Source organism: Thalassophryne amazonica, chromosome 9, assembly GCF_902500255.1.
Source record: "Thalassophryne amazonica chromosome 9, fThaAma1.1, whole genome shotgun sequence".
In the NCBI taxonomy this organism is placed as follows: Eukaryota; Metazoa; Chordata; class Actinopteri; order Batrachoidiformes; family Batrachoididae; genus Thalassophryne; species Thalassophryne amazonica.
In genome coordinates this window covers 89,121,819-89,146,236 of record NC_047111.1, presented here as the reverse complement: position 1 = coordinate 89,146,236, position 24,418 = coordinate 89,121,819, and the positions used below count along the sequence as shown (strand labels likewise).

Here is a 24,418-nt window from a genome sequence, read left to right as displayed (position 1 = left end):
AATTGTTGTCCACAGCGGAACATGAAGGAATAAAATAACAAACACATCAAAAACTGGTAAAGTCTTGATAAGATACCAAGGCACTCATCTAATAAAAAAGTTAAAATGCCTTTATTTTATGGGCAAATCATAATTAAAAAATGCACTTCTTCAACGCGTTTCAGCTAGAAGCCTTCATCAGGAAGTGAACACTCATTCAAATCACTTCCTGATGAAGGCTTCTAGCCGAAACGCGTTGAAGAAGTGCATTTTTTAATTATGATTTGCCCATAAAATAAAGGCATTTTAACTTTTTTATTAGATGAGTGCCTTGGTATCTTTTAAAGACTTTATCTGTACTAGCCCTCTACCAAAGAGCACCATCTTAAAACAGATTTAGTTCCAAGTAGCACTCCAACTCTTCAGCTTTTCTACATCAAAAACTGGATTGCTAACACATCAGTCAAACATTTTGGACATAATTTTAAGTCTTAAAGTTACATTTTAACACCATCAGTGTTAAACCTTCCAGGTGTTGGGTTGATTCTTAGAGTTGATCATGTCATTGTAAATTTAACTGTCTACAAGTTTAATTTACAGTGCCCTGCAAAAGTGTTGGAACACTTGATATTTTTCACATTTTAATTTGTTTATGCCATTTCCAATACAAAAAATACAAAAAATCTAGAATTATCTTCCTTAAACTCAAACTGATAGCAGATCTCTGCAACTTGATATAAATTAATTAAAAATATAAATGCCAAGATGATGGGTTGCATACGTAATGGAACGCTTTGGTATAATATGTGTAAATAATCAGTTTTATTGCTAGTTTTCTTCAGACAAGTCAGGGGATGGATACATGAACATTTCCAAGTCACTGAATATGTCTTGGACTTTATTTACATCAATTATGAAGAAATAGATACAGTATGGCAATCTATGGTAAATCTGTGTAGAGTAGCTCATTCTAAAAAACCTAGTGACTGTGCAAGAAGGAAAAGAATGAGGAAAGCCACAAGACACCCAGACAACCCAGAAGTTACAGGCTTCTCTGGTTGTGATTGGAGAAATTGTGCATAGTGCATGTTTTGCATTTTGTATCACCAGTTACACAGGTGTGAATGTGTTTGTTTGTCTATATGTGGCCCTGCGACAGCCTGGCATCCTGTTCATGGTGTGCCCTGCCTCGCGCCTTATGGCTGCTGGGCAGTGATGCCAGTAATGCGTTACTTTAATCTGATGCCTTTTTTCAGTAATGAGTACTCTCATGCATTAATCTTTCCAAATCAGTAATCACATTGAAGTTATTCCTCCCAGTCACTCTGCCTTACCATTATTTTTGTATTGTGAGTTCACTGCAGCTTTAAAACTGGCCCGTGGGCAGGAGAAGGTCGGCGTTCAGTTGAACTGTCGACTTTGCCCGCTTTCAGCGAGCTGCAAGTTTTTCATCCGCTGTTTTGTGCAGCAGCTCCAATTTTTTTCAATTTATTTTCATTTATATAGCGCCAAATCACAACAGAGTTGCCTCAAAGCTCTTCACTCAAGTAAAGTCTAACCTTACAAACCCCAAGAGCAAATTCCCTCTGAGGAAGAAACCTCAAGCAGACCAGACTCAAAGGGGTGACGCTGCTTGGGCCGTGCTACAAACATAAATTACAGAACATTTCACAAAACAAATATACAGGAAAAGCTGTTGGTGCACAGGAAAGGAGGGTCTCCAGCACAATTACCACACCCATCTCTGGATGGAGCTGCCAGTGGTGGGCACAGTTCCGATAATCCAATAACCGATAATTATCAAAGTTAAAGTTTTCATTATCAGATTATCTTTTCAGATAACTTTGAAAACCATTATCGGAATAATTATCTTCTGATAAATTTTTGTCCGATAATTTTTAGACCGTTAACATTGTAAACAAAGGTGAACAGATGTGTAGTTTTACCCTCTGCAAACAATTTCTTTTAACCCCATACTGATACGCGGCCAATATCACCCAAGTCATCCAGAGGCATACATTTTTAACTTATGGTTCAAATTTTAACCAAACTAATTTTGGACAAGTTATTTAAATTAACGTCACTTCTGAAGTTTTATAAAGTGAAAATATCAGATATATGTTTTAGTTTTAAAGTAATATGCTAATTTTTAAGGTTTTAGTGTGGGTTTGCTGTGTCCAGGTGCATTATGGGTGATAGGGTAATGTCAGTGCGTTCACAACAGGAGAATGCATTTGAGACACTCTGATCAGGACAACAGCATTAAACTCTAGTGCCTAAAACTCCCGTGAATATATTCTCTGGGTTTATAGACGTTGTTATTGTTTTTGCTTTTATTAAATTCCACGCATCTTAAACGTAGCAAGTAGCAACACAGATTATCTGGAATTTTGTGTTGGCAATAGAGACCTTGAAAACTTGCAATCTACTGGCCAGTAGTGTTCATGGTAGTATTCAAACTGAAGCTGGACAGACACTATGATATTTTCAATCACTGTACTCGGTTCCACCTCAAACTGTACCACAGAACTGCATGGTGTAAAAGTTCAGAGCACACGATTTATGTTCTCACACACGTTGTATGGTCAAAAACCACACGTCAGACTTGTGTTTCCAGAAGCAAAACGTAAACAGAAGCTTTTTTTTTTTCAAACTTAATTTACAAAGACATCAAAGTTTAAAAACAAAACAAAAGCTCGTTACTCCATGTATACTAAACGATGCAGGACGCACAATTAACCTGAAACTCGTTGCGATCCAAAAAATTCTCACACAAATGAAAAATCAGCTGAAAAGGGCCAAAACCCGCACTGGCACCAGTAGATCATGGCAGTGTTCTATTTATTTTGACATCGGTTATATCAGATGGTTATCTAATTACAACTTGGCTTTTTTTTTTTTTTTTTTTACAAATAAAAAATGGCATGTTTTACAAAAGCACATTTATCTGTAAACACCAACACACGACACACGTCACATTAACGTGTTGGTTTACATAGAATGAATCAACCAATCAGTGTGAGCAGAGGCACATTTTAACCAGAATGCCATCTGACTGTTTGTTAGAAAACTTCAGAATTAGTGCATTATTCAACATTAAAAGATATGTTATATCTTAACTTTGCACAAATGACAGAATTGACATTAATGGAGTTATTCTATCAGTATTCGTTTTATTTATACACCAAACCATAAGTCAGCACTGCTTTATTTTCCAAGACCTCGGCCTGCCGGCAGCGCTGTGATTGAGTAGAGAGTTGAGCTTTGCTGCTTCTCTCAGTTGCTTCTGTGCTGGAAGCCATGTAGTAAGCTGAAGCTTCCAGCAGGGGGCAGGATGTTCAAGGACAGAAGTGCTGACTCATTGTTTGGGTCTGCTGTTGCTTTTGATGCTTCCAAAAGCGATCGTTGTGTTAAAACTCAAAATCAGCTTGTTTAGTAGTTGCAAGTGTACTGGCGACAATACTGGAATTTATCAGTTATCTGTAACTTTAGATACATTTTTGGGTGGTTTATCGTTGTAGCTTTATTGAAGATAACTTTTCAGTTACCTGATTATCTGTTATCGAAGTTAATTTTTTAGTTATCTGTGCCCACCACTGGGAGCTGCACCTTAAACAGAAAAAAACAGAATCAAGCATCAGAAAGACAAGAAATACAGTATAATTTGTCAGCATTAAACAAGAAAAACAGGAAATACTAAGGTGATCACCAGCCACTAGCCCTGAGCTTCACTAAAAGACCCAGAATTTAGGTAAAGTTGAGGCCGCGGCGCGCTCCATTACCGAATGAATTAAGAGTGAAAAGCGTAGAACTATACTCTGCCAGTATGCTAGCCATACGAAAGGGAAAATAAGTGCGTCTTAAGTCTGGACTCGAAAGCCTCCACAGAATCTGACTGTTTTATTGAAGCAGGGAGATCATTCCACAGAACAGGGGCACGATAAGAGAAAGCTCTGTGACCCGCAGACTGCTTATTCACCCTAGGGACACAAAGTAGTCCTGCACCCTGAGAACGCAAAGCCTGGGCCGGTACATAAGGTTTAATTAGGTCAGCTAGGTAGGGACGTGCCAGTCCCTGAACAGTTTTATAGACTAGTAGCAGAACCTTAAAATCTGATCTCACTGGGACATGAAGCCAGTGAAGGGATGCCAAAATGAGTATAATGTGGTCGAACTTTCTGCTTTGTGTCAAAAGTCTGAGAGCAGTATTTTGAACCAATTGGTGACCCCTAATGCTAGACTGCGGTAAACCAAAAAATAAAACATTGCAGTAGTCCAATCTAGAAGAGATAAACGCATGGATCAGGGTCTCAGCTTCAGCCATAGACAGGATGGAACGAATCTTCGCTATGTTTCGCAGGTGGAAGTCCTCCTGATACTTCTAATGTGGAGGCAAAGGAAAACGTAGGATCAAAAATTACCCCAAGGTTCCTCACTTTGTCAGTGTGATGTATGACAAATGAGCCTAGGCTAAGTGTTAACTGGTCTAATTGATGCCGATGTCTCACTGGACCAAGAACCATCATTTCAGTGTTATCAGAGTTTAAAAGTAGGAAGTTTCTAGACATCCAGCTTCTCACTGAGGCAAGGCAATCTTCTAAGGATTTTATGTGGATGAGATGACCAGCAGTTATCGGCATGTATAACTGAGTATCATCAGCATAGCAGTGAAAGGACCCCTGTGGAACCCCAAATTTCATGTCACTAAGGTTAGAGGTAGTGTTACTGTACAGAACACAGTGAGAACGACTGGTCAAGTATGATGTGAACCATGCAACGGCGCTCCCAGTAATCCCAAAATGATTTTCCAGCCTATCAAGTAGAATATGATGATGCACAGTATCAAATGCAGCACTGAGATCTAACAGCACAAGAACCATAGTGCTGTCCGAATCCATTGCAAGCAGAAGATCATTCACCACTTTAGTGAGAGCCGTCTCTGTGGAATGATATTTTCTAAAAGCAGACTGCAGTGGCTCAAAGAGATTATTCTCAGTAAGATAGTCCATGAGCTGCCGTGAAACTACTTTTTCCAGAATTTTAGAGCAAAATGATAGATTTGATATTGGCTGATAGTTTTTCACTACACTAGGGTCAAGATTAGGTTTCTTAAGTAATGGTTTAATCACTGCAGATTTGAAACATTTAGGAATAGATCCAGAAGTTAAAGAAAGATCAATCATTTCCAGCACAGTTGGCCCAAGAGTGGGCCACAGGTCCTTAAACAGTTTTGTTGGTATGGGATCAAATAGACATGTTGTGCTTTTTGTTGATGTTATGAGTTTTGTCAGCATGCCTCGTGAGATACTATCAAATTCTGTAAATCTAGGTAATACCTCAGTAATGGAGCCCACCTTAATAGTAGGGTGTAGTGGGTTAAGGCCTGCTGATATATGTTTAACCTAATGTCTTCCATTTTCTTCTCAAAATAATCCAGGAAATCTTTGTTGTAAAATGAGAGCGAACTACAGGTGGTTGTCCATGAATAAGTGTTGCCACTGCGTTGAACAAGAACTTTGAGTTATGCTTGTTTTTGTTGATCAAATCAGAGTAATGGGTCCGCTTTGTAGCCAGTAATGCATGCTTATAGTCTAAGATAGCATCACGCCACGCAAGGTGGAATACTTCTAATTTTGAACTACACCATTTCTGTTCTGGACCTCTAGCCAAATGCTTGAGGTCACGCAGGTAATCATTGAACCAAGGTGACTGTGTTTTGGGGGAGCGCACAAGACTGTCTACTGATTGGGTATTTGCTAGACATGAGGCTAAGACATCAGGCAGTCTAGCTTCGAGCTCAGTCTTAGTTGAGGAGTTGATGCATTGCTGTAGTGATATATATATATTTACGGAAACACGGCAGCGAAACTAAACTTACAAAGCGAATGATCAGAGACCAATGATGTTTTTACGTAATTATTGTATGGCCTTGCCTTACAATATAAAGCGCCTTGGGGCAACTGTTTGTTGTGATTTGGCGCTATATAAATAAAATTGATTGATTGATTGATTAAGAGGCATGATGTCAATATTTGTGACAGCAATTCCACGTGCAATACAGCTCCAAGTTGAAAAAACAGTTGCTAGCTCCCAAAGCGCGATGACGACAATGCACCTACACTGAGCTTCACAAAGACATTTTTACAGGTTTTTTTCTTTAAAACTCTGAGCAGCTCTGAGTGTCCTCTCTAAAAAAAAAAACAAAAAAACAGCTGATCCACAACGCATAACGTTTCTTTTTCCACCCAAATGCACTTAAAGTCTCTGTCTGAAGAAAAAATGCTAATAAAACTTTCTTACCTGTCAGTCTGGTTGTGTTTTCTGCATAAAATACATGTTATCCATTCTTCCTTCACAGAAGGCAAATCAGGGCTGAACCCGGATTGAAAGGGGGCTATGGGGGAGACGCGGCCCCTTACAACACCCCTAGATTAAAAGTCCACTTTTTCAATTTTTCATACTACTACTAATACTACTTATAATAATAATAATAATAATAATAATAATAATAATAATAATGATAATTTTAACAACTAGAATGTTTAGAAAGAATTTAAATGTTAGAAACATGTTAGAAATAATTTAATAGTTACATTTATAAACAATGTAGATTAGAAATTGTATGTTTTATCGTTACAGTACTGTGAAGGGTTAAATATGAGGTCAAGAAAGGCTGTCCTTATTTTATTTTTTAATCAAACAAGTATTTATGTTCATGGAGGTCAAGAAAGGGCGACTATAAAGTGAATATTGGCAAAACTGGTTATCATTTTCATGTTGAGGTGGCAGAGGGATGTTGTCGGCAGCTGCTGAAAGTAACTAATAAAGAAACTAGTAATCCACTTGGGTACTTTTAAAATTGAGTAATCAGTAAAGTAACTAAGTTACTTTTTCAAGGAATAATCAGTCATCAGTAATTGGATTACTTTTTGAAAGTAACTGTGGCATTACTGGCCATGGATATGTTAGAAGTAAAACTGCAAGAATCTTTGATTCATCAACATTTTCATACAGATTTTAAAAGGGATATCTCACTCCAGTCAACACTGTATTTTAAAAACTATATACCAGACTATAAATCATCAGTAATAATAATAATAATCAGTAATTTGATTACTTTTTCAAAGTAACTGTGGCAACACTGCTGCTGTGATAGGCTCCAGCCCCCCGTAACCCTAAGGAAGTAAGCGGTTGAAGATGAGTGAGTCATACAGCTTCATGGTGAAGTGGTATAGTGGTATACCTGGAAAGGTATCGAAAGCGTGTGCTGACCAACAGGCTGGAGTTTTCACCTGCATCTTCAACCTGTCCCTGTCGCAGGCCATCATTCCACCCTGCCTCAAATCCTCCACCATCATTCTACTCCCAAAGAAGTTAGCAGTGGAGAGCATAAATGACTACAGGCCTGTTGCACTTACGACTGTGGTCATGAAGTGCTTTGAAAGACTGGTCTCTCAGCACATCAGAGCCTATTTGCCTCCCACTCTGGACCCCCACCAGTTTGCCTACAGGGCAAACTGCTCCACAGAGGACGCTATCACCACAGCTCTCCACACCGCGCTGAGCCACCTGGAGCACCAGGGGAGCTATGTGAGGATGCTCTTCCTGGATTTCAGCTCAGCCTTCACCCACATCATCCCAGAGATCCTGGTCCAGAAACTGACACATCTGGGCATCTCCACCCCCATCTGCCAGTGGATCAAGGACTTCCTCACAAACCGCCCACAGTCCTTGAAACTTGGCCCCCACCTTTCCTCCACCATCACACTCAGCACTGGTTCCCCACAAGACTGTGTACTGTGCCCCCTCCTGTTCACCCTTTACACGCACGATTGCTCTCCAACCCATCCCACAAACACGATCATAAAGTTTGCGGATGATACCACCGTGATTGGGCTCAACTCGGGGGGATGAGACCAACTACAGAGACGAGGTAAATTGACTGACAGCGTGGTGTTCAGCTAACAACCTGCTGCTGAACACCACAAAAACAAAAGAAATAATCCTGGACTTAAGGAAGAACAGGGCTGACCCAACCCCGCTCTACATCCAAGGGGACTGTGTGGAAAGGGTCAGCTCCATCAGGTTCCTGGGAGTGCAGCTCTCTGACAGCCTCTCCTGGACTGCCAACACCACAGTGGTGGTGAAGAAAGCCCAGCAGTGACTCCACTTCCTGAGGGTGGTCAGGAGAAACAATCTGGAGGAGAAGCTGCTGGTGGTGTTCTACAGAGCCACCATCAAGAGCATCCTGACGTACTGCATCACAGCGTGGTATGGGGGGTGCTCAGCAGCAGACAGGAGAGCGCTGCAGAGGGTGATCAAAATGGCCCAGGGGATCACTGGCTGCTCTCTGCCCAGCCTGGAAGACATTGCCAGCTCTCGCTACCTCAGCAGAGCTGCCAGCATCTGTAAGGACGCATCCCACCCCAGCAACCACCTGTTTTGACCTACTACCCTCCGGCCGATGGTATAGGTCAATCAAAACTAAGACAAACAGACTCTGGGACACCTTTCTCCCCAGAGCGATCACTGCTCTGAACAAAAACAAATCACTCTAATCCGCACCTTCAAGTTTCTTGTGCAATATCTGTAAACCACGTGCAATATTCCCGTGCAATATGATTCCACAGTTGTATATATTTCACGTTTTACATTACTTAGTCCACATTTCATTTTATTTTATTTTACCTTATGTTTATATTAGTTGTACATATACTCTGAATAATTTACTGTTAAATTTCACTATCTTCTATTTGGCTAAAAATTTGCCACGGAAAGCACCTTTTTGGATTTGCACTTGAATCTTGTTGTAATGCAAATTACAATGACAATAAAGGCGATTCTGATTCTTCTTCTGATTTAACTGAAATTGCTGATCCAAATAACCAATGAGTTATAAAGGAAAATCATGGAAAACATCGGGTGCAGAAACATTTACATACAACCGTATGTAGGTCTGTGAATATTTGTAATGAACAGTAGCCCAGGTTTGTGTGTGTGATTTTGGTCATTTTGTATGTCATTAGTTTTTGTCGCAAATCAGAATGTGGTTATGTGTACGCATGCCTGTGAATGTGGCAGAGGTGTAGCAGAGAGCCGTCAAGACACACAAGCCCATAGCACCCTCATAAAAATGCCAAGCTCCCCCATAGCACCTGCAGAAAAAAAAAATCTCTGGAGCTGCCACTGTCCTTGCACAGTCACTCAGTTTTTGAGAACTGTCTACTCCATGCAGATTTACCTTAGAGTACCATACTGTTTGTATTTCTTCATAACTGATCTAAATAATGTTCAAGACATATTCAGTGACTTGAAAACTGACAATAAAACTCAGGGATGAGATTTTTCCACGGATCCACAGATTCCCGCGGATTTGACAGTCCCGGAGGGTCGATTTTGTGAAACGTCCAAATCCGTTGAGAAAATTTTAGGGGGGGTAAGAATGCAAAAAAAAAATTAATGCCAGGAGTACCTTTGTTTAATAAAATTGTAATCTATTCAGAACACTGAGTGGTCTTTGTCTGTTATCGCCAGCGCAGCAAGTTCGATCAGTCCGTCAGTCAACCGAATGCGGAAGTAACGCTGTGCTGATCAGTGATCAGTATGAAGTAGGTGCACAATGAGCATGTAGTGTAAGGGAGGTAACTGTGTGGTCTTTCAACTTCCAATATTCGGTAGTTTTCCCTCCAACAAATCATAAAAACCGAGACGGTATCGAAGCGCAGTCGAAGCTATTACTAACGCACATTTTCATTGGTTATTACAAAGCTTATGACCAATCAGCGCAAAGGTTATATATGCGTTCCTCCTGCCCTTTCCTTTCTCCCGCCCTTACATGTATGTTTGTTGACAAGTGTGCCATGTTGAAAGTGGAGAATGCTGAAAATCAAGTAAGTCTAGTTATGAAAAAATATTTTGGTCACAAAAATGCACATGTACAGTAGATGGTCTTAGTAAGGGTTTACAGTTTGAATTATAGATATGAACACCTGGCATTTATAGTAGTTTTTAATATTTTAGTGCAATTTACATGTTTTAAAACAGCAAAAATGCTTTGGCTTCAGAGCCCCCTGGCCAGGGCTCCGCCCTGGACCCACCAGGGCCTGCGGCCCCTGGACCCTGGCTTATTTTCCTCTGAAAATCGAATTTGCCAATCTCATCCCTGAAAACTGATTATACCATGGTCAGTGAGAATTCCATGTCTAACTGGTGTGCATTATTTTCATATACGTATACGCACACGTAGTTCGGCGAGTTAAGTCACTCCGCTCTGGTTGTCACCATAGCAATGTGCAAATCAGTTGGCGCAGATCAGCTGTGTTTTGACAGGTGAATGACAGAAATGTGATAAAACATGGATTTCCAAGTGAATTTTAATATTTTTGACCAAAATAAAACGTTTCAGGAATGGAAAGAGGAGGAGAGCAAACGAGAAGAACAGCAAAAGCAACAGTGTAAAGATTTAACATCGGATGAACTGGACAAGATTGAAGACGGGAAAGAAGAAGAGAACGGTTCTATCCTTGTGGGCTGCCGAGCGCTCCGCATCAAAACAGCGAGTGTAATTTCTGGACCTGTTGCCAGAGTTGGCCGCAGCTCCATACAGCAAAGAGGGGGACGGTGTGAGTGGCCCACTGCAGCGTGAGCCCTCAGACATGGTAAGCGCGTCGGAGGCAAAATATCTTGAGACTGGTATAAAATAGTCTCAAATACTTATGCATTTTTATCAAGTTCTGTTAACTTAAATAAATTTTTGTGTGTTAGCTCACTGTGTGGGACCATGGTACTCCGCTTTGCGTCGTGGTGTTTTAGACTCCGCATCGTGCATTCAAACCGTATAATGCACAGCTTCTCGTTGTTTAATCCTTACTTGTTTACAGGTATTATACCAAAGCAGCCCATTACTTATGCAACCAATCATCTTGGCTTTTATATTTTTAATTAATTTATATCCAAGATGTAGTGATTTGCTTTCAGTTTGAGTTTAAGGAAGATCATTTTAGAAATTTTCATTTTTTGTATTTGAAGTGGAATAAACAAATTAAAATGTGTGAAATACCCAGTGTTCCAATACTTTTGGAGGGCACTGTAACCCTCTTAACATGTCATTTTAACTCTGTCCATGAGATGAATGACAAGTAAGGAAAATTCTTTTTTGTGACGAAAGCTGTGAAATCTCAGCTGTGGTACTATGACGGGACTGTCTGCTCCTAAACCCACGAGTGATGGCAGAAAAGGATGACAGTCTTATAAATTCCTGCCACATACACACCACAACACAGCACTGTTGCCACCATTGTGCATTTATGCCTTTTGCAAAGAGTTTTATACATGTGACTGCAACTCCACCCCCCCACCCTGGGTCAGAATGCACCTCCGTATTCTTGAGGGGGCTGCAGCAGGGACTGTCACCGGCAGTCTTATATCTGTGTGACTCAGGCTTTACTATGCAAACAGGTGGCCTGGTGGAAAAGTAAGATACGGCCATTAAAAAAAAAAAAATCTAATTTAGCTCACTTCAGTCAGGAAGAATATCACAGAATATTTATGATGTAAACTGCAGGCTCGCAGGGCACAGCGCAGCTCTGAGCAGGCTGAGAGGAAGGACTCCTTGTCAGCAAGGCCAGCACCGCCACAAACCACAAGCTCCGCCCAACAGCTGTCCCGCCAGGAATGGGTGTGTCATCAGAGCGGGACAAACCGTGCGTACATCAACCGTCGTGAGCACTATGTGTGACAGACCAGCATCACCTGGCTGAAAGCTTTAGAGGAGCAATTTGTGCACGTTTTCATCACTGTGAAACATTTGTCTTAAAGGGGTCATATTGTGCAGAAACATGTTTTTGTCTGCCTTTAAATGTGTTTTGGGTTTAATGTTTCAGTTTCTTAAAGCCTCACAACTCTGTGTATGCATATGTGGAAGCCACCTTGTTATAAACTCAAGACTGAGAAAGCCTTGTTTTAGAGTCCTGTGACGTATGTCACGGATGTCCATATCTGAACTGTTGCTTCCTGTGTGAGACACTCCCACTGATGTGTGCTGCTCTCGACCCATCATACACAGTCAACATGAGAGATGAACTGTTTAGTCATTATGTTGTGCCCATTTGCCTTCACACAAAAGGAGGCATGGCCAACAACATATTTTCCATTTAAAGCCACAGGTACAGAAAAGATTTTTTTAAGACATCTGAAGTTGTTGGTTTGTTTACAGTGTATAAGTGCAGTGTCTATGGAGTATTTTATTTTTTACTAAAAACTTGCCTACGCTTTTCTACTCTATATATAATAGAGAGAGAGAGACTCTCTATGGCTTTTCTGGGGCACGAGACATCAAATAAAATATTTTCTTTTCTCTAAGAGTGTTAATTTCACATTATGGTGCGTTTACACATAGGCAGGACACGTTAAGAATGTCATATTTGCGTCATTCTTGGCACATTGCTGATATTCTTAATGTGACTTAACACATCTGAATAGGTTTGTTAATAATGTGTGTTGCTGCGTGATATTCATGATTTTTGTGGAGCATGTTTTTGGCTGTCAAAAAATCTTCCACGAATGTCACACACCACCCTCATTTCGCCTCATATCGTGAAGGTCGCAACTGAGCGTGTTGATCTGTCTTGATTAGTGGTGACCCTTAATAGAGCGTGACAGCGTTCTTCTCTGACGTGCGCACAATTAAACCCTGCTGCACTGCATTCAGTTTCATTGCTGCAGTATGCTGAAGGAGGACAGTGATGCCAAGTCGGCCAAAAGTTTTGCTCCAATGCTCCTCAGCGTACTCCTACAGGTGTTCCACCTGCTGCATGTGCCTGATGTTTTGGAACATGTGTGAGACGAGAGCCGTGTGAAGCCACACATCTGGCTCTCCCATCTCCTCCTTTCTGCAACACTCCATGGCACAGAGCCTAACTAAGCATGCAATCACAAAGCTCTTCTGCTGTGGATTTTGAGGAGCAAACTGGAGCAATCTGAATTGTTCAGCAATTAACGGTAGGATGAATTTGGGTGTGTGGAGACAATTCGCTTCATTCACAACGTGACAGAACTTAACGATGCGCTGTTACGTGCAATGGCGTGGAACAACGCAGAACATTATTCTTGGCCGTGCGTAATGATTCCTGATGATTCTCCAGCAACACGTGCCATTAATGGTAATCCGTGGTAACAGGTTGCAGCAGTTCCTGAGGACACCTGACGCCTCTGTCCTGAATCATCACATTTGTGATCAGCGGCCAAGAATGTATACTTTGTGGCATTTGTGACTTCCCGTTGTTATGTGTAAACACACTATTAGGTGGAACTGATTTTCCCTGTGATCACCAGGGCAAGCTCTGGACTGATGGAGCCAGTGTGTCCCCAGAACTTCAATAAGTAACTCCAGAAAAACCTCTGTGTATTATAGACAGAGGTGAGGACCACAGAACTTCTTATTTTACAGGCCTGTCAAGTTGCTTATCAAGCCTGGTTGCTAATTATAGGTCTCTGGTGGACACGAACAATGCTCTTGCTTTTTTTTTTCTTTGCTACATCTAATAACGTGGCACACACAGTGTTTTCACATGCAAATGATTACTTAAAGGGAGTGTCTAAATCCATCCAGGGCTAAAGATGGCAGTGGACAACAAGCTTGTACATGTCTGCAAAATTTCACTTATGCATACACACAGCTTTATAACTGCTTTAAAGAATTTGTATGCGCATATTTGCCTTTGTGCATGCACACACTTTGTCATGATTTCGTACAGATTCATAAATGATGTCCTCTGTGTATAATATGGCCCCTTTAAATCTGTGTGCTGTAATTTGTGTTTGTGGACAATCATTACTTAGTGTTTCCTATCATTTAGGACAAGGTAATTGTGTAAAATAATAATAATCAAGAGATCCCACCTCGTCTGCCTATAAATTAACCTGTGTAATGTGCGCTAAATGTGAATAGAGACGAGTGGAAGCAATACGTTTTCCATCCAAATCCAGACACAGTGTTTCTCCTTTTTCCCTTCTCTGACGGTACCTCGAAGCAGACCTGAGCTGCTGCATTCTGAGTCATATCGTTAGAACTACGTCACATCTGAACCACCAAAGTCCACAGAGACACTTTTCCAACTGCAACATAGTGGAGGGATTAATTAACAGATTTCTTTGCCAGTTGATTGTCTGTCGTAATGCTACAAAAACACGCTCTCTGGCAGCAGAAATTGTAGATGTGAAGATGTAGTTTTTATCTTAATTTTCTTCATAAAAAACCCTGATGATGTTGAGCAGTGCTGGTGTCTGTGAGTCCTGTGTACACACTGACTGAAATGTTCAGAAAAACTGGGACAGTGAGTCAGAGCTCCAACCAACACAACTCAGTTCTATGTTTTTACCTTCATGCTGTTTTTTGCCAAAATTTGCTGGAAATGCTTGTTCTTTCCTGCAATAGATGCAGTATGATGAGTTGGATTAAAGGAGCAAGAGACAAAATAGATTGTTTTTATTTCAAATTTTGTTTTATATTCAGGCATGAATATTGTTTCGGTTCTTTGTATGTGTGAACAAAATAACAGAATAGTTGTGATCCAATTTGGTACAGACATGGTATAATGATTGAGGACGACAAAGCATTTTGATTTGGAGAAAAAGCAGATGAAAGTCAAAATTTAGGCCCAATGCTTACACAGTGCAGCGGCTATATTATGAATGAATGACATCTTTTATTTCTAACACGCAATGCTAAAGCAACCTCGGCCGTATGAGCATAAAAATAGGAAAGGCAACATATAGTTTCACTTGGCCCACTCGTGCAATAGTGCCAGTATACTGCCCTGGTGGACAAACCCAACATAAAATGTGACCTTTTGATCCTGAAAGTAGGCCAAGGTCAGCTATCTTCAATGACCTACAAGTTCATTATCCTGAGATTACACCCTGTATATGTAACGTTGTGACAGCAGACAATGGATAAGGGATGAAAGAGTGTGTAGAAAGAATGTGACCTTTTGACCCCTTAAATTAGATTAAAGTTAATCATCTTTGAAATTGTCCAAGGTCTGTATCCCAAGAATGCTCTCTGTGAGTTTGAAGACCCTGGCAGTAATAGAAATGGAGTTATGCTGAGCACAGACAGACGGATGGCAACACCCAATGGCCATATTTTGGCTTTGGATAAAAACAAAATGATAAACATGAGAAATAAAAGCAAAAGGACACAGTAGAAATAATAATACTACAAGTAACAACCTAGTATTTCAAAGTCCATGTTCAAAAAGGAACAGGAAGATGTCATTTATTCCTGCAGTTTTTTTTTTATCTATTCACAATAATTCCTATATAATTCAAAACCCAAACAAGCTAAGTATTATTTACGCTCCCATACAATAAATGTTTAAACATTTATCTGACTTTCTATACACTCAATACATCTATCACATATCTATATACAACCCCATACAATGTCTATATATATAAGAACAATTAACACTCTCTCTTCTGTCTATGTCTGTAGTAAAATGAATAAAACAATGTATATGAAGTTGTATATCTTCTTCCTGTCGGTCACATGTCTTTTGACCTTGGGCAAGCTTGAAAGGTCATAACAGTTTAACTCAAACTGTTTGGAGCCAATAAGGATTAAAGAATAACACGGTTTGATTTTGGACAGAACTGATTAAATTTCAAGGACACACAAAAACATGTCACAAAGAATTAACTTGCATGAGTTGCTTAAAATGTCAAGCATATAGGGTCTCTGAATGTCTAATTGTTTTTTGTTTGAAATAAAGTCTGAAATGATGTGGAGGATTTTTTTTGAAAAATCCTCCACATCTCAAGGTCAGTCACACTGAAGTGCTGCCATTCTCAGAAAACGGAGGAACCAATTTTTAATATTGGGAGTATTTCTGCGTCAGACTGTTCAGATGAGGCAGCCCACAGTTTATAACAGCTGAGTGAGGGTGTTCTAGGCGTAGAGTTATACGTACGGGCGGAGGTGACACACTGCATTTACTGCTTTGGCTAATGCACAGAAAGTATACAACCGCATTGTGATGGAAACATTTGTTCTACAAACAACGAATGCATTTCATCTAATTTGTTGCATTTTGAAAAATTCATAACCAATTTTTAGGATATATGGATTTTATATATATATATATATATATATATATATATATATATATATATATATATGAGGTCTGTCCGTAAAGTATAGGTCCTTTTTATTTTTTTCAAAAACTATATGGATTTCATTCATATGTTTTTACGTCAGACATGCTTGCACCCTCGTGCGCATGTGTGAGTTTTTCCATGCCTGTCGGTGACGTCATTCGCCTGTGAGCACTCCTTGTGGGAGGAGTCGTCCAGCCCCTCATCGGAATTCCTTTGTCTGAGAAGTTGCTGAGAGACTGGCGCTTTGTTTGATCAAAATTTTTTCTAAACCTGTGAGACACATCGAAGTGGACATGGTTCGAAAAATTAAGCTGGTTTTCAGTGAAAATTTTAACAGCTGATGAGAGATTTTGAGGTGATTCTGTCGCTTTAAGGACTTTTCACGGTGCGAGACGTCGCTCAGCGCTCTCAGGCGGCGTCATCAGCCTGTTCAAGCTGAAAGCCTCCACATTTCAGGCTCTATTGATCCAGGACGTCGTGAGAGAACAGAGAAGTTTCAGAAGAAGTCGGTTTCAGCATTTTATCCGGATATTCCACTGTTAAAGGAGATTTTTTTTAATGAAAGACGTGCGGACGGGTCCGCGCGTCGGGACTCAGCCGACGCGGTGCGGCGGCACAGGAAAAACACCTCCGTGTTGATAACCATTTGTAAAATCCAGGCGGCTTTTGATGGCTTTCAGTGGAGTGAGTATATGAGAAATTGTTTATCAGCTGGAGATGTTCCAACTTGTCCTGAAGGCTTCCAACAGAGGTGTTTTTCCTGTGACGGAGCGTCGCGGCGGCTGCGAGCCGACGCTGCAATCCGCCCGCACGTCTTTCATTAAAAAAATCTCCTTTAACAGTGGAATATCCGGATAAAATGCTGAAACCGACTTCTTCTGAAACTTCTCTGTTCTCTCACTACGTCCTGGATCAATAGAGCCTGAAATGTGGAGGTTTTAAGCTTGAAACAGGCTGATGACGCTGCCTGAGAGCACTGCGCGACGTCTCGCACCGTGAAAAGTCCTTAAAGTGACAGAATCACCTCAAAATCTCTCATCAGCTGTTAAAATTTTCACTGAAGACCAGCTTAATTTTTCGAACCATGTCCACTTCGATGTGTCTCACAGGTTTAGAAAAAATTTTGATCAAACAAAGCGCCAGTCTCTCAGCAACTTCTCAGACAAAGGAATTCCGACGAGGGGCTGGACGACTCCTCCCACAAGGAGTGCTCACAGGCGAATGACGTCACCGACAGGCGTGGAAAAACTCACGCATGCGCACGAGGGTTCAAGCATGTCTGACGTAAAAACATATGAATGAAATCCATATAGTTTTTGAAAAAAACAAAAAGGAGCTATACTTTACGGACAGACCTCGTGTATATATATACGTATATATATATATATATATATATATATATATATACGTGTATATATATATATATATATATATATACGTGTATATATATATATACACATGTATATATATATACGTGTATATATATATATATACACGTGTATATATACGTGTATATATATATATATACACGTGTATATATACGTGTATATATATATACGTGTATATATATATATATACACGTGTATATATACGTGTATATATATATATACACGTGTATATATACGTGTATATATATATACGTGTATATATATATACGTGTATATATATATATATACGTGTATATATATATATATATACGTGTATATATATATATATATACGTGTATATATATATATACGTATATATATATACGTGTATATATATATATATACGTGTATATATATACGTATATATATATATATACGTGTGTATATATATATATATATATATATATATATATATACACACACTCAACAAAAATATAAACGCAACACTTTTGGTTTTGCTCCCATTTTGTATGAGATGAACTCAAAGATCTAAACCTTTTTCCACATACACAATATCACCATTTCCCTCAAATATTGTTCACAAACCAGTCTAAATCTGTGATAGTGAGCACTTCTCCTTTGCTGAGATAATCCATCCCACCTCACAGGTGTGCCATATCAAGATGCTGATTAGACACCATGATTAGTGCACAGGTGTGCCTTAGACTGCCCACAATAAAAGGCCACTCTGAAAGGTGCAGTTTTATCACACAGCACAATGCCACAGATGTCGCAAGATTTGAGGGAGTGTGCAATTGGCATGCTGACAGCAGGAATGTCAACCAGAGCTGTTGCTCGTGTATTGAATGTTCATGTCTCTACCATAAGCCGTCTCCAAAGGCGTTTCAGAGAATTTGGCAGTACATCCAACCAGCCTCACAACCACAGACCACGTGTAACCACACCAGCCCAGGACCTCCACATCCAGCATGTTCACCTCCAAGATCGTCTGAGACCAGCCACTCGAACAGCTGCTGGAACAATCGGTTTGCATAACCAAAGAATTTCTGCACAAACTGTCAGAAACCATCTCAGGGAAGCTCATCTGCATGCTCGTCGTCCTCATCGGGGTCTCGACCTGACTCCAGTTCGTCATCGTAACCGACTTGAGTGGGCAAATGCTCACATTCGCTGGCGTTTGGCACGTTGGAGAGGTGTTCTCTTCACGGATGATGCGAAGGAGATGTGTTGCACTGCATGAGGCAAATGGTGGTCACACCAGATACTGACTGGTATCCCCCCCCCCCCCCCCCCAATAAAACAAAACTGCACCTTTCAGAGTGGCCTTTTATTGTGGGCAGTCTAAGGCACACCTGTGCACTAATCATGGTGTCTATCAGCATCTTGATATGGCACACCTGTGAGGTGGGATGGATTATCTCAGCAAAGGAGAAGTGCTCACTATCACAGATTTAGATTGGTTTGTGAACAATATTTGAGGGAAATGGTGATATTGTGTATGTGGAAAAAGTTTTAGATCTTTGAGTTCATCTCATACAAAATGGGAGCAAAACCAAAAGTGTTGCGTTTACATTTTTGTTGAGTGTATATATATATATATATATATATATATAAATATATATAAGCATAGGGCCCACTACAGGACATCTGGCCCTCAGACCCCCCCATCAAGTCTGTTTCTGATTGTTTGGTCAGAGACATTCACACCAGAGGCCTGCTGGAGGTCATTGTGTGGGGCTCTGGCAGTGCTCATCATGTTCTTCCTTACACAAAGGAGTAGATACTGGTCCTACTGATGGGTTAAGGACCTTCTATGGCCCTGTCCAGCTCTCCTAGAGTAACTGCCTGTCTCCTTGAATCTCCTCCATGATCTTGTGACTGTGCTGGGAGACACAGCAAACCTGGCAATGGTACGGAGGAGTTGGCCTACCTGTGTAACCTCTGTAGGGTCCAGGTACTGCACCATGTTACTACTAGTGACACTGACTCTAGCCAAATGCATAACTACTGAAAAATCAGTCAGAAAAGATGAAGAGGGAAAAAATGTCAGTGGCCTCCACCTGTAATTCCATTACTGTTTGAGGTTTTGTCTCATTGTTGCTCCTCTAGTGCACCTGTTGTTAATTTCATTAACACCAAAACAACTGAAACTGATTAACAACCCTCTCTGCTACCTAACTGATCACATCAATATCCCAGAAGTTGAAATGACTTGTTTTTGCCCCTCACAATATATCACAGAGGTTTATGCTATGGAACGTCCATAGAGGGTTTTTTTGTTGTTCCTCTGATGTCACCTCTGCTTTTATGTGTAACCCTGTGGTTGTAGATTATTTTTTATTTTTAGGTTATCTGAGCAGCTTGTGGTTTTTCTGAATGAAGCTGACACTTTCCAAAGAGCAACACCTAGTGGTCCAACAAGTAAGTGCAGCCTCTAATATTGTGTTCCACCGTCAGTTAATGTGATCGAATGGTACTGTGTAAAAATCCTGGTTTCGTAATAAGAACTCAGTTACATGAGGAATAATAACATGATGTATAATTTAATATCTACGTACGGTGGCAGATAGAGGCCACAACACTTCCTATTAAAGACATGTGAGCCCAGAGGACTTTAACTGATGGCTCGTTCAGTACATTGAGGAGCTCTATCATCTTTATTCCTATCTGGTCGACACAGATGACTAAGTGTATTTATTCAGCTTGTTGACTTTTACACTAGCTGTATTATCATGTTTTATTGTTTTGTTTGCAATACACTAAAAAGTCAGTGAGTCCTCTGTGCAAAAAACTTCTTTTTGTGTTGTTAGTGCTTCCATTGTGTCATGGAGCTTTACAGTACAGCTGTTTTTTTGTTTGTTTTTTTTTTGGGGGGGGGGGGAGTTGTTACTGTATTTGGCTTTTTTTTTTTTGGTCCCTTGTGTTAATGTGCAGCAAGCATGTTGCCTCTGTGTTTGCAGGTGTTTTTCAATTTGCACAATGTTTTGATGCCACTTCCTACTGTTGAATTGATTGGGGGGGGGGGGGTTGTTTTTTGTATTTGTTAATATGGAAGTGTTGTGGCCTGTCTAGGCCACCATAGTTACAGATCAACAACAACACTTAAGTATCACAAGTTTGGTGTATGGCACACAAAGTGAACACCATTAAAACCTCATTGCAGTTTTTATTTGAACTGAAGCAAAATGTCAAAATATAGAAATGTTTATTTCCTACAGACATCACAGCGTCAACACACAAGTTTACAGTTGATGTCTGCAATGCTTTTATTGGGGAGGTGATGGTCTAGTGGTTAAGCGTTGAGCTTCAGACCAGAGGATCCTTGGTTCAAACCCCAGCCAAACCACAAAATCACTAAGGGCCCTTAGGCAAGGGCCTAAATCCCCTAGTTGCTCCCGGTGTGTAGTGAGCGCCTTGTATGGCAGCACCCTGACATCGGTGTGTAAGTGTGTCTGTGTGAATGGGTGAATGTGAGGCATCATTCGAAAAGCGCTTTGAGCTTCTGATGCAGATGGAAAAGCGGTATATAAATGCAGTTCATTTACCATTTATTTTATTGTGTGTTAATAGTGACACAAAATCAGTATGGCAGACTTGAGAAAACATTTTAATGATTTTGAAATGGCAGTAAAGGAAAACGATTGCTTCCGAGCAGAACAAACAATAAATTGTTAAATAATGTAGATGTAAATGATGGAAAAATTAATTGGATCCCTTTTCTATAAATTAGATTTATAGAGAATGCTTTGCCTTGGATGTCTGGCAGACATCCGACTGTACAACTAGACTATACAACTGTTTATTAAAAACAACTTAAAATGTCCAAATAAACATCTTTCTTTCTCTGTTAATCTCTGTAATATTTATATCCATACCTCTGGTGTGTAATACTCATCATTTCAGCATTTTTTTCCTTTTAAGCTTTGCACTCTTTAATGGTTGGGCTGTATTAACTGTACGGATTGAAAAAAGGTCAAATTAAATATACAGAATTACAACATTACTGTTAACAAATAGAACACTGATAAAGTTATTTGAAATTTCCAGAAAGCTGTTTTTTTTTCAAACTGTTTTATTAAGTTACATGACAATAACAATATTGATACCAATAGAAAGAAAACAAAGGAGAAAGTGTCGCCCTCTGCAATGGTACAGCACACTGCAGGTTCTCATATCTAACTAAATGCAGTTTTAAAAAAAATGACAATTAACTTTTATTTTGTATTACATTTATGATAAACTGGATTACAAATACATAACAAAAAGTAGAACTACTGTACTGTTACAATTTTTTTAATTTTTATTTTTATGTCATCTGTGGCCTGAAGAGGTCTGAAGGCTGTTTCAGTCTGTGAAATGTCACTAATACAATTTACCTAATCTGCAGGCTCATGTACAAGTGCAGCGACACCAACCACTAAAAATGTGCCTCATGGTCACAGACATTAACCAGGCAGGCTCATGGTAGTTATGGAGAACCCACTGCAAAGTGTACTGGCTCAGATTTAGCAGCCGTCTAAAATAAAAACAAAAGGTAATACCTCAAATATGTAGTTAAGTGCAGTACACTGACACTGCAAAAAAATGGAAAATCTTACCAAGCAGTTTTATCTCATTTGTAGTCAAAATTATGTTACTATAAGACAAAATATTTTATAAGTCATTAGTCATTAAATAATATAAGACATATTTAATGACTTCTTTCCAGAGTGAAAGGTCTTGGAGACATTTTGTTCTGTGTCATATATGACAGGAAATGAGCTTTTTTTGACTCACCATCAGATTTTTTTTTTAACTTCTTACAGGGTCTAACAAGTGAAAACATCTGCCAGAGGAATAAATGAAAATTCAGTTAGGTTTCTTCAAATAAGCTCTTGTGATTATATGACAAAACCCATTTTGAGTGATATTTTATCTGTATTAGTAAGTGTTACATCTTTTAAAAATAACATAGCATCTTAAAAAGGTGACGGGGTTGCAGTTGGGTGTTAAGACAGACTAAATGAACCCCAAAGCAGGACAGCCCAGACGATAACAAGAACAATAGCTTATTAGAAAATAAGTGAGTTCAACTCAGGAGTAGTTTTCTACAGATGGTGAATCAGAAAAGCTTGTTTGGTCTCAGATGTGACTCAAAATGTTTCCAACACTCTTTTCACTTAAGATTTAAGATGTATTACCTAAAAACAAGTTATTTTATCGTACTGAATTTTTACGGAATTGATTGTGTCTTATATTAAGTGTAATTAGATTTTTTGATGAGAAATTAGAGAAATACATATACATGGTAAGACTTTGCATTTTTGCAGGGGGAGTAAATTTCCACCACTGATCATAGAATCTATAAATCCTTGGTCATTCCTGGATCACTGCATCATCCCATGTAAACTCTCATTGTCCCTCACGGTTTTATAATGTTGTTTGCTGGTTTTGTGTCATTATGCTGACTGTTGTAACCTTTGGTTTCTTCTTAATATTTTGTTGTGTAACTATGGCATTTTGGTTTTTCATTTACTCCAGTCAGCTTTTGGTTCCTGCCTTGTCTTGCCTTGTTTAAACAAATCACACTGTGAAAGTTCAGCAAAATCCATGTTCCTGTCCAGGTTTGTGTCCAGTACTGCTGCGTCTAATTTAGCTGTCCCCAGGCCAAGGTTCTTCTATAGTACAAGGTAGCTAGACTCTCTTTTGTCAAACAAGAGCTTGTCTACCTGGGAATAATCCACACTCCACCCATTCAGCGCCTGATCAAGCTTCTGCTTCACTTCCAGTGGTGGTGGTGAGTGGTGGCCTCCACAGTGCAGAGGCAGTTTACTTTAATCTAACACCCAGGGCAATGTCATCTGCAGGTCCACAGGTAATGACTGTTCACCCTGATGGTACAACAATGGCTGCCAGTACATGTAAGGTCTCTGCCAGTCCTGATTGTGCATTGACAACCTCACCCGGCCCATACTGCCATGTTCTCAGAACAATCAATCACTGACCCTGTTGAGCCTACCTGCACCTGCTGTCTCTGCTGACCTACTGATTTATTCAGCCCATGCAGGTCTATGCCCCCCACCCAAAAGTTAGTTTGGCTTCTCCCTTTTTGCTCGGGATTTCTCACTTCCTGACACGACTCCATGTTACATGGAGAATGGGCACGGCTCTAATGGGAACCTTCTGTTTTGAAAACAAAAGTACTGACCACTTGGCCAACGTGCGCCCCGCGGTCCAGACATTAAAACATGGTTTGAGACAAAAACAGAGACTGCTGATTATATGTCATTAAGATGTTTAACAACCTGTGCTTTGGTACAACAACACATTAGAATCACTAATCACACTCCAATTTTAACATTCAATCCATGAGTCACAGTGCACAGACAGAGTGCATGACAAAGTACATAACATCACATTTCTAGACAGAGAACACTTTTTTTAATCTTACTTTAAAAAATGAAGCAGGCGACTGGTCTTGGCATGGACCCTCCTGCAGACCATGTCCTTCCATTCATTCAAGAATTTGTGTGCGAGTTCTATCTCAAAGGCCAGCTGAACGGTTGCACTTCACATGCACAGCAGTCAGTGAACAATCTGCATAAATAGCAGTGGATGCAACAAATGTTTATCCAACTTTCATGGCAGTCACTACACTTCCGGTGTTATATCTCTTTTGTCTGCTGCTTCTGCACAAATCTGTGTCCTTTTAATCACTTGCAAATGTATTTTTTCCCCCACACCTCTGATTAATAAGGTATTCATGAATGACCCTGTACTGTGACAGTTGTTAAAAGACAACTTTGTGGTAAAATGTTTTAGGAGTGCTTTATTTATTTTTCATAAACTGCTTATTAAAATATTTTTGCACAGAAAATAAATATTAAAGTTAACTAATTTTACACCCTCCTAAC

General features: G+C 39.8%; 1 protein-coding gene and 1 long non-coding RNA gene across 2 annotated transcripts in view; one reads left to right on the top strand and one right to left on the bottom strand.

Annotated features, from left to right (window-relative positions):
* The window catches only part of LOC117517626 (nectin-3-like protein), a 105,604-nt gene extending 93,789 nt beyond the window's left edge, over positions 1 to 11,815 (top strand). The window contains exon 8 of the mRNA XM_034178723.1: positions 11,543 to 11,815. Within this exon, the coding sequence (XP_034034614.1) occupies positions 11,543 to 11,716 (174 nt within the window). The 3' untranslated portion in view covers positions 11,717 to 11,815. The remainder of the gene's footprint in view (positions 1 to 11,542) is intronic.
* LOC117517628 lies at positions 1,108 to 7,154 on the bottom strand. Its single transcript, XR_004562774.1, has 3 exons — positions 7,122 to 7,154; positions 1,304 to 1,308; positions 1,108 to 1,174 (listed from the first exon to the last, which is right to left on the bottom strand). It is a non-coding gene; the product is annotated as an uncharacterized LOC117517628 (long non-coding RNA).
* Positions 11,816 to 24,418: the final 12,603 nt, after the last annotated feature.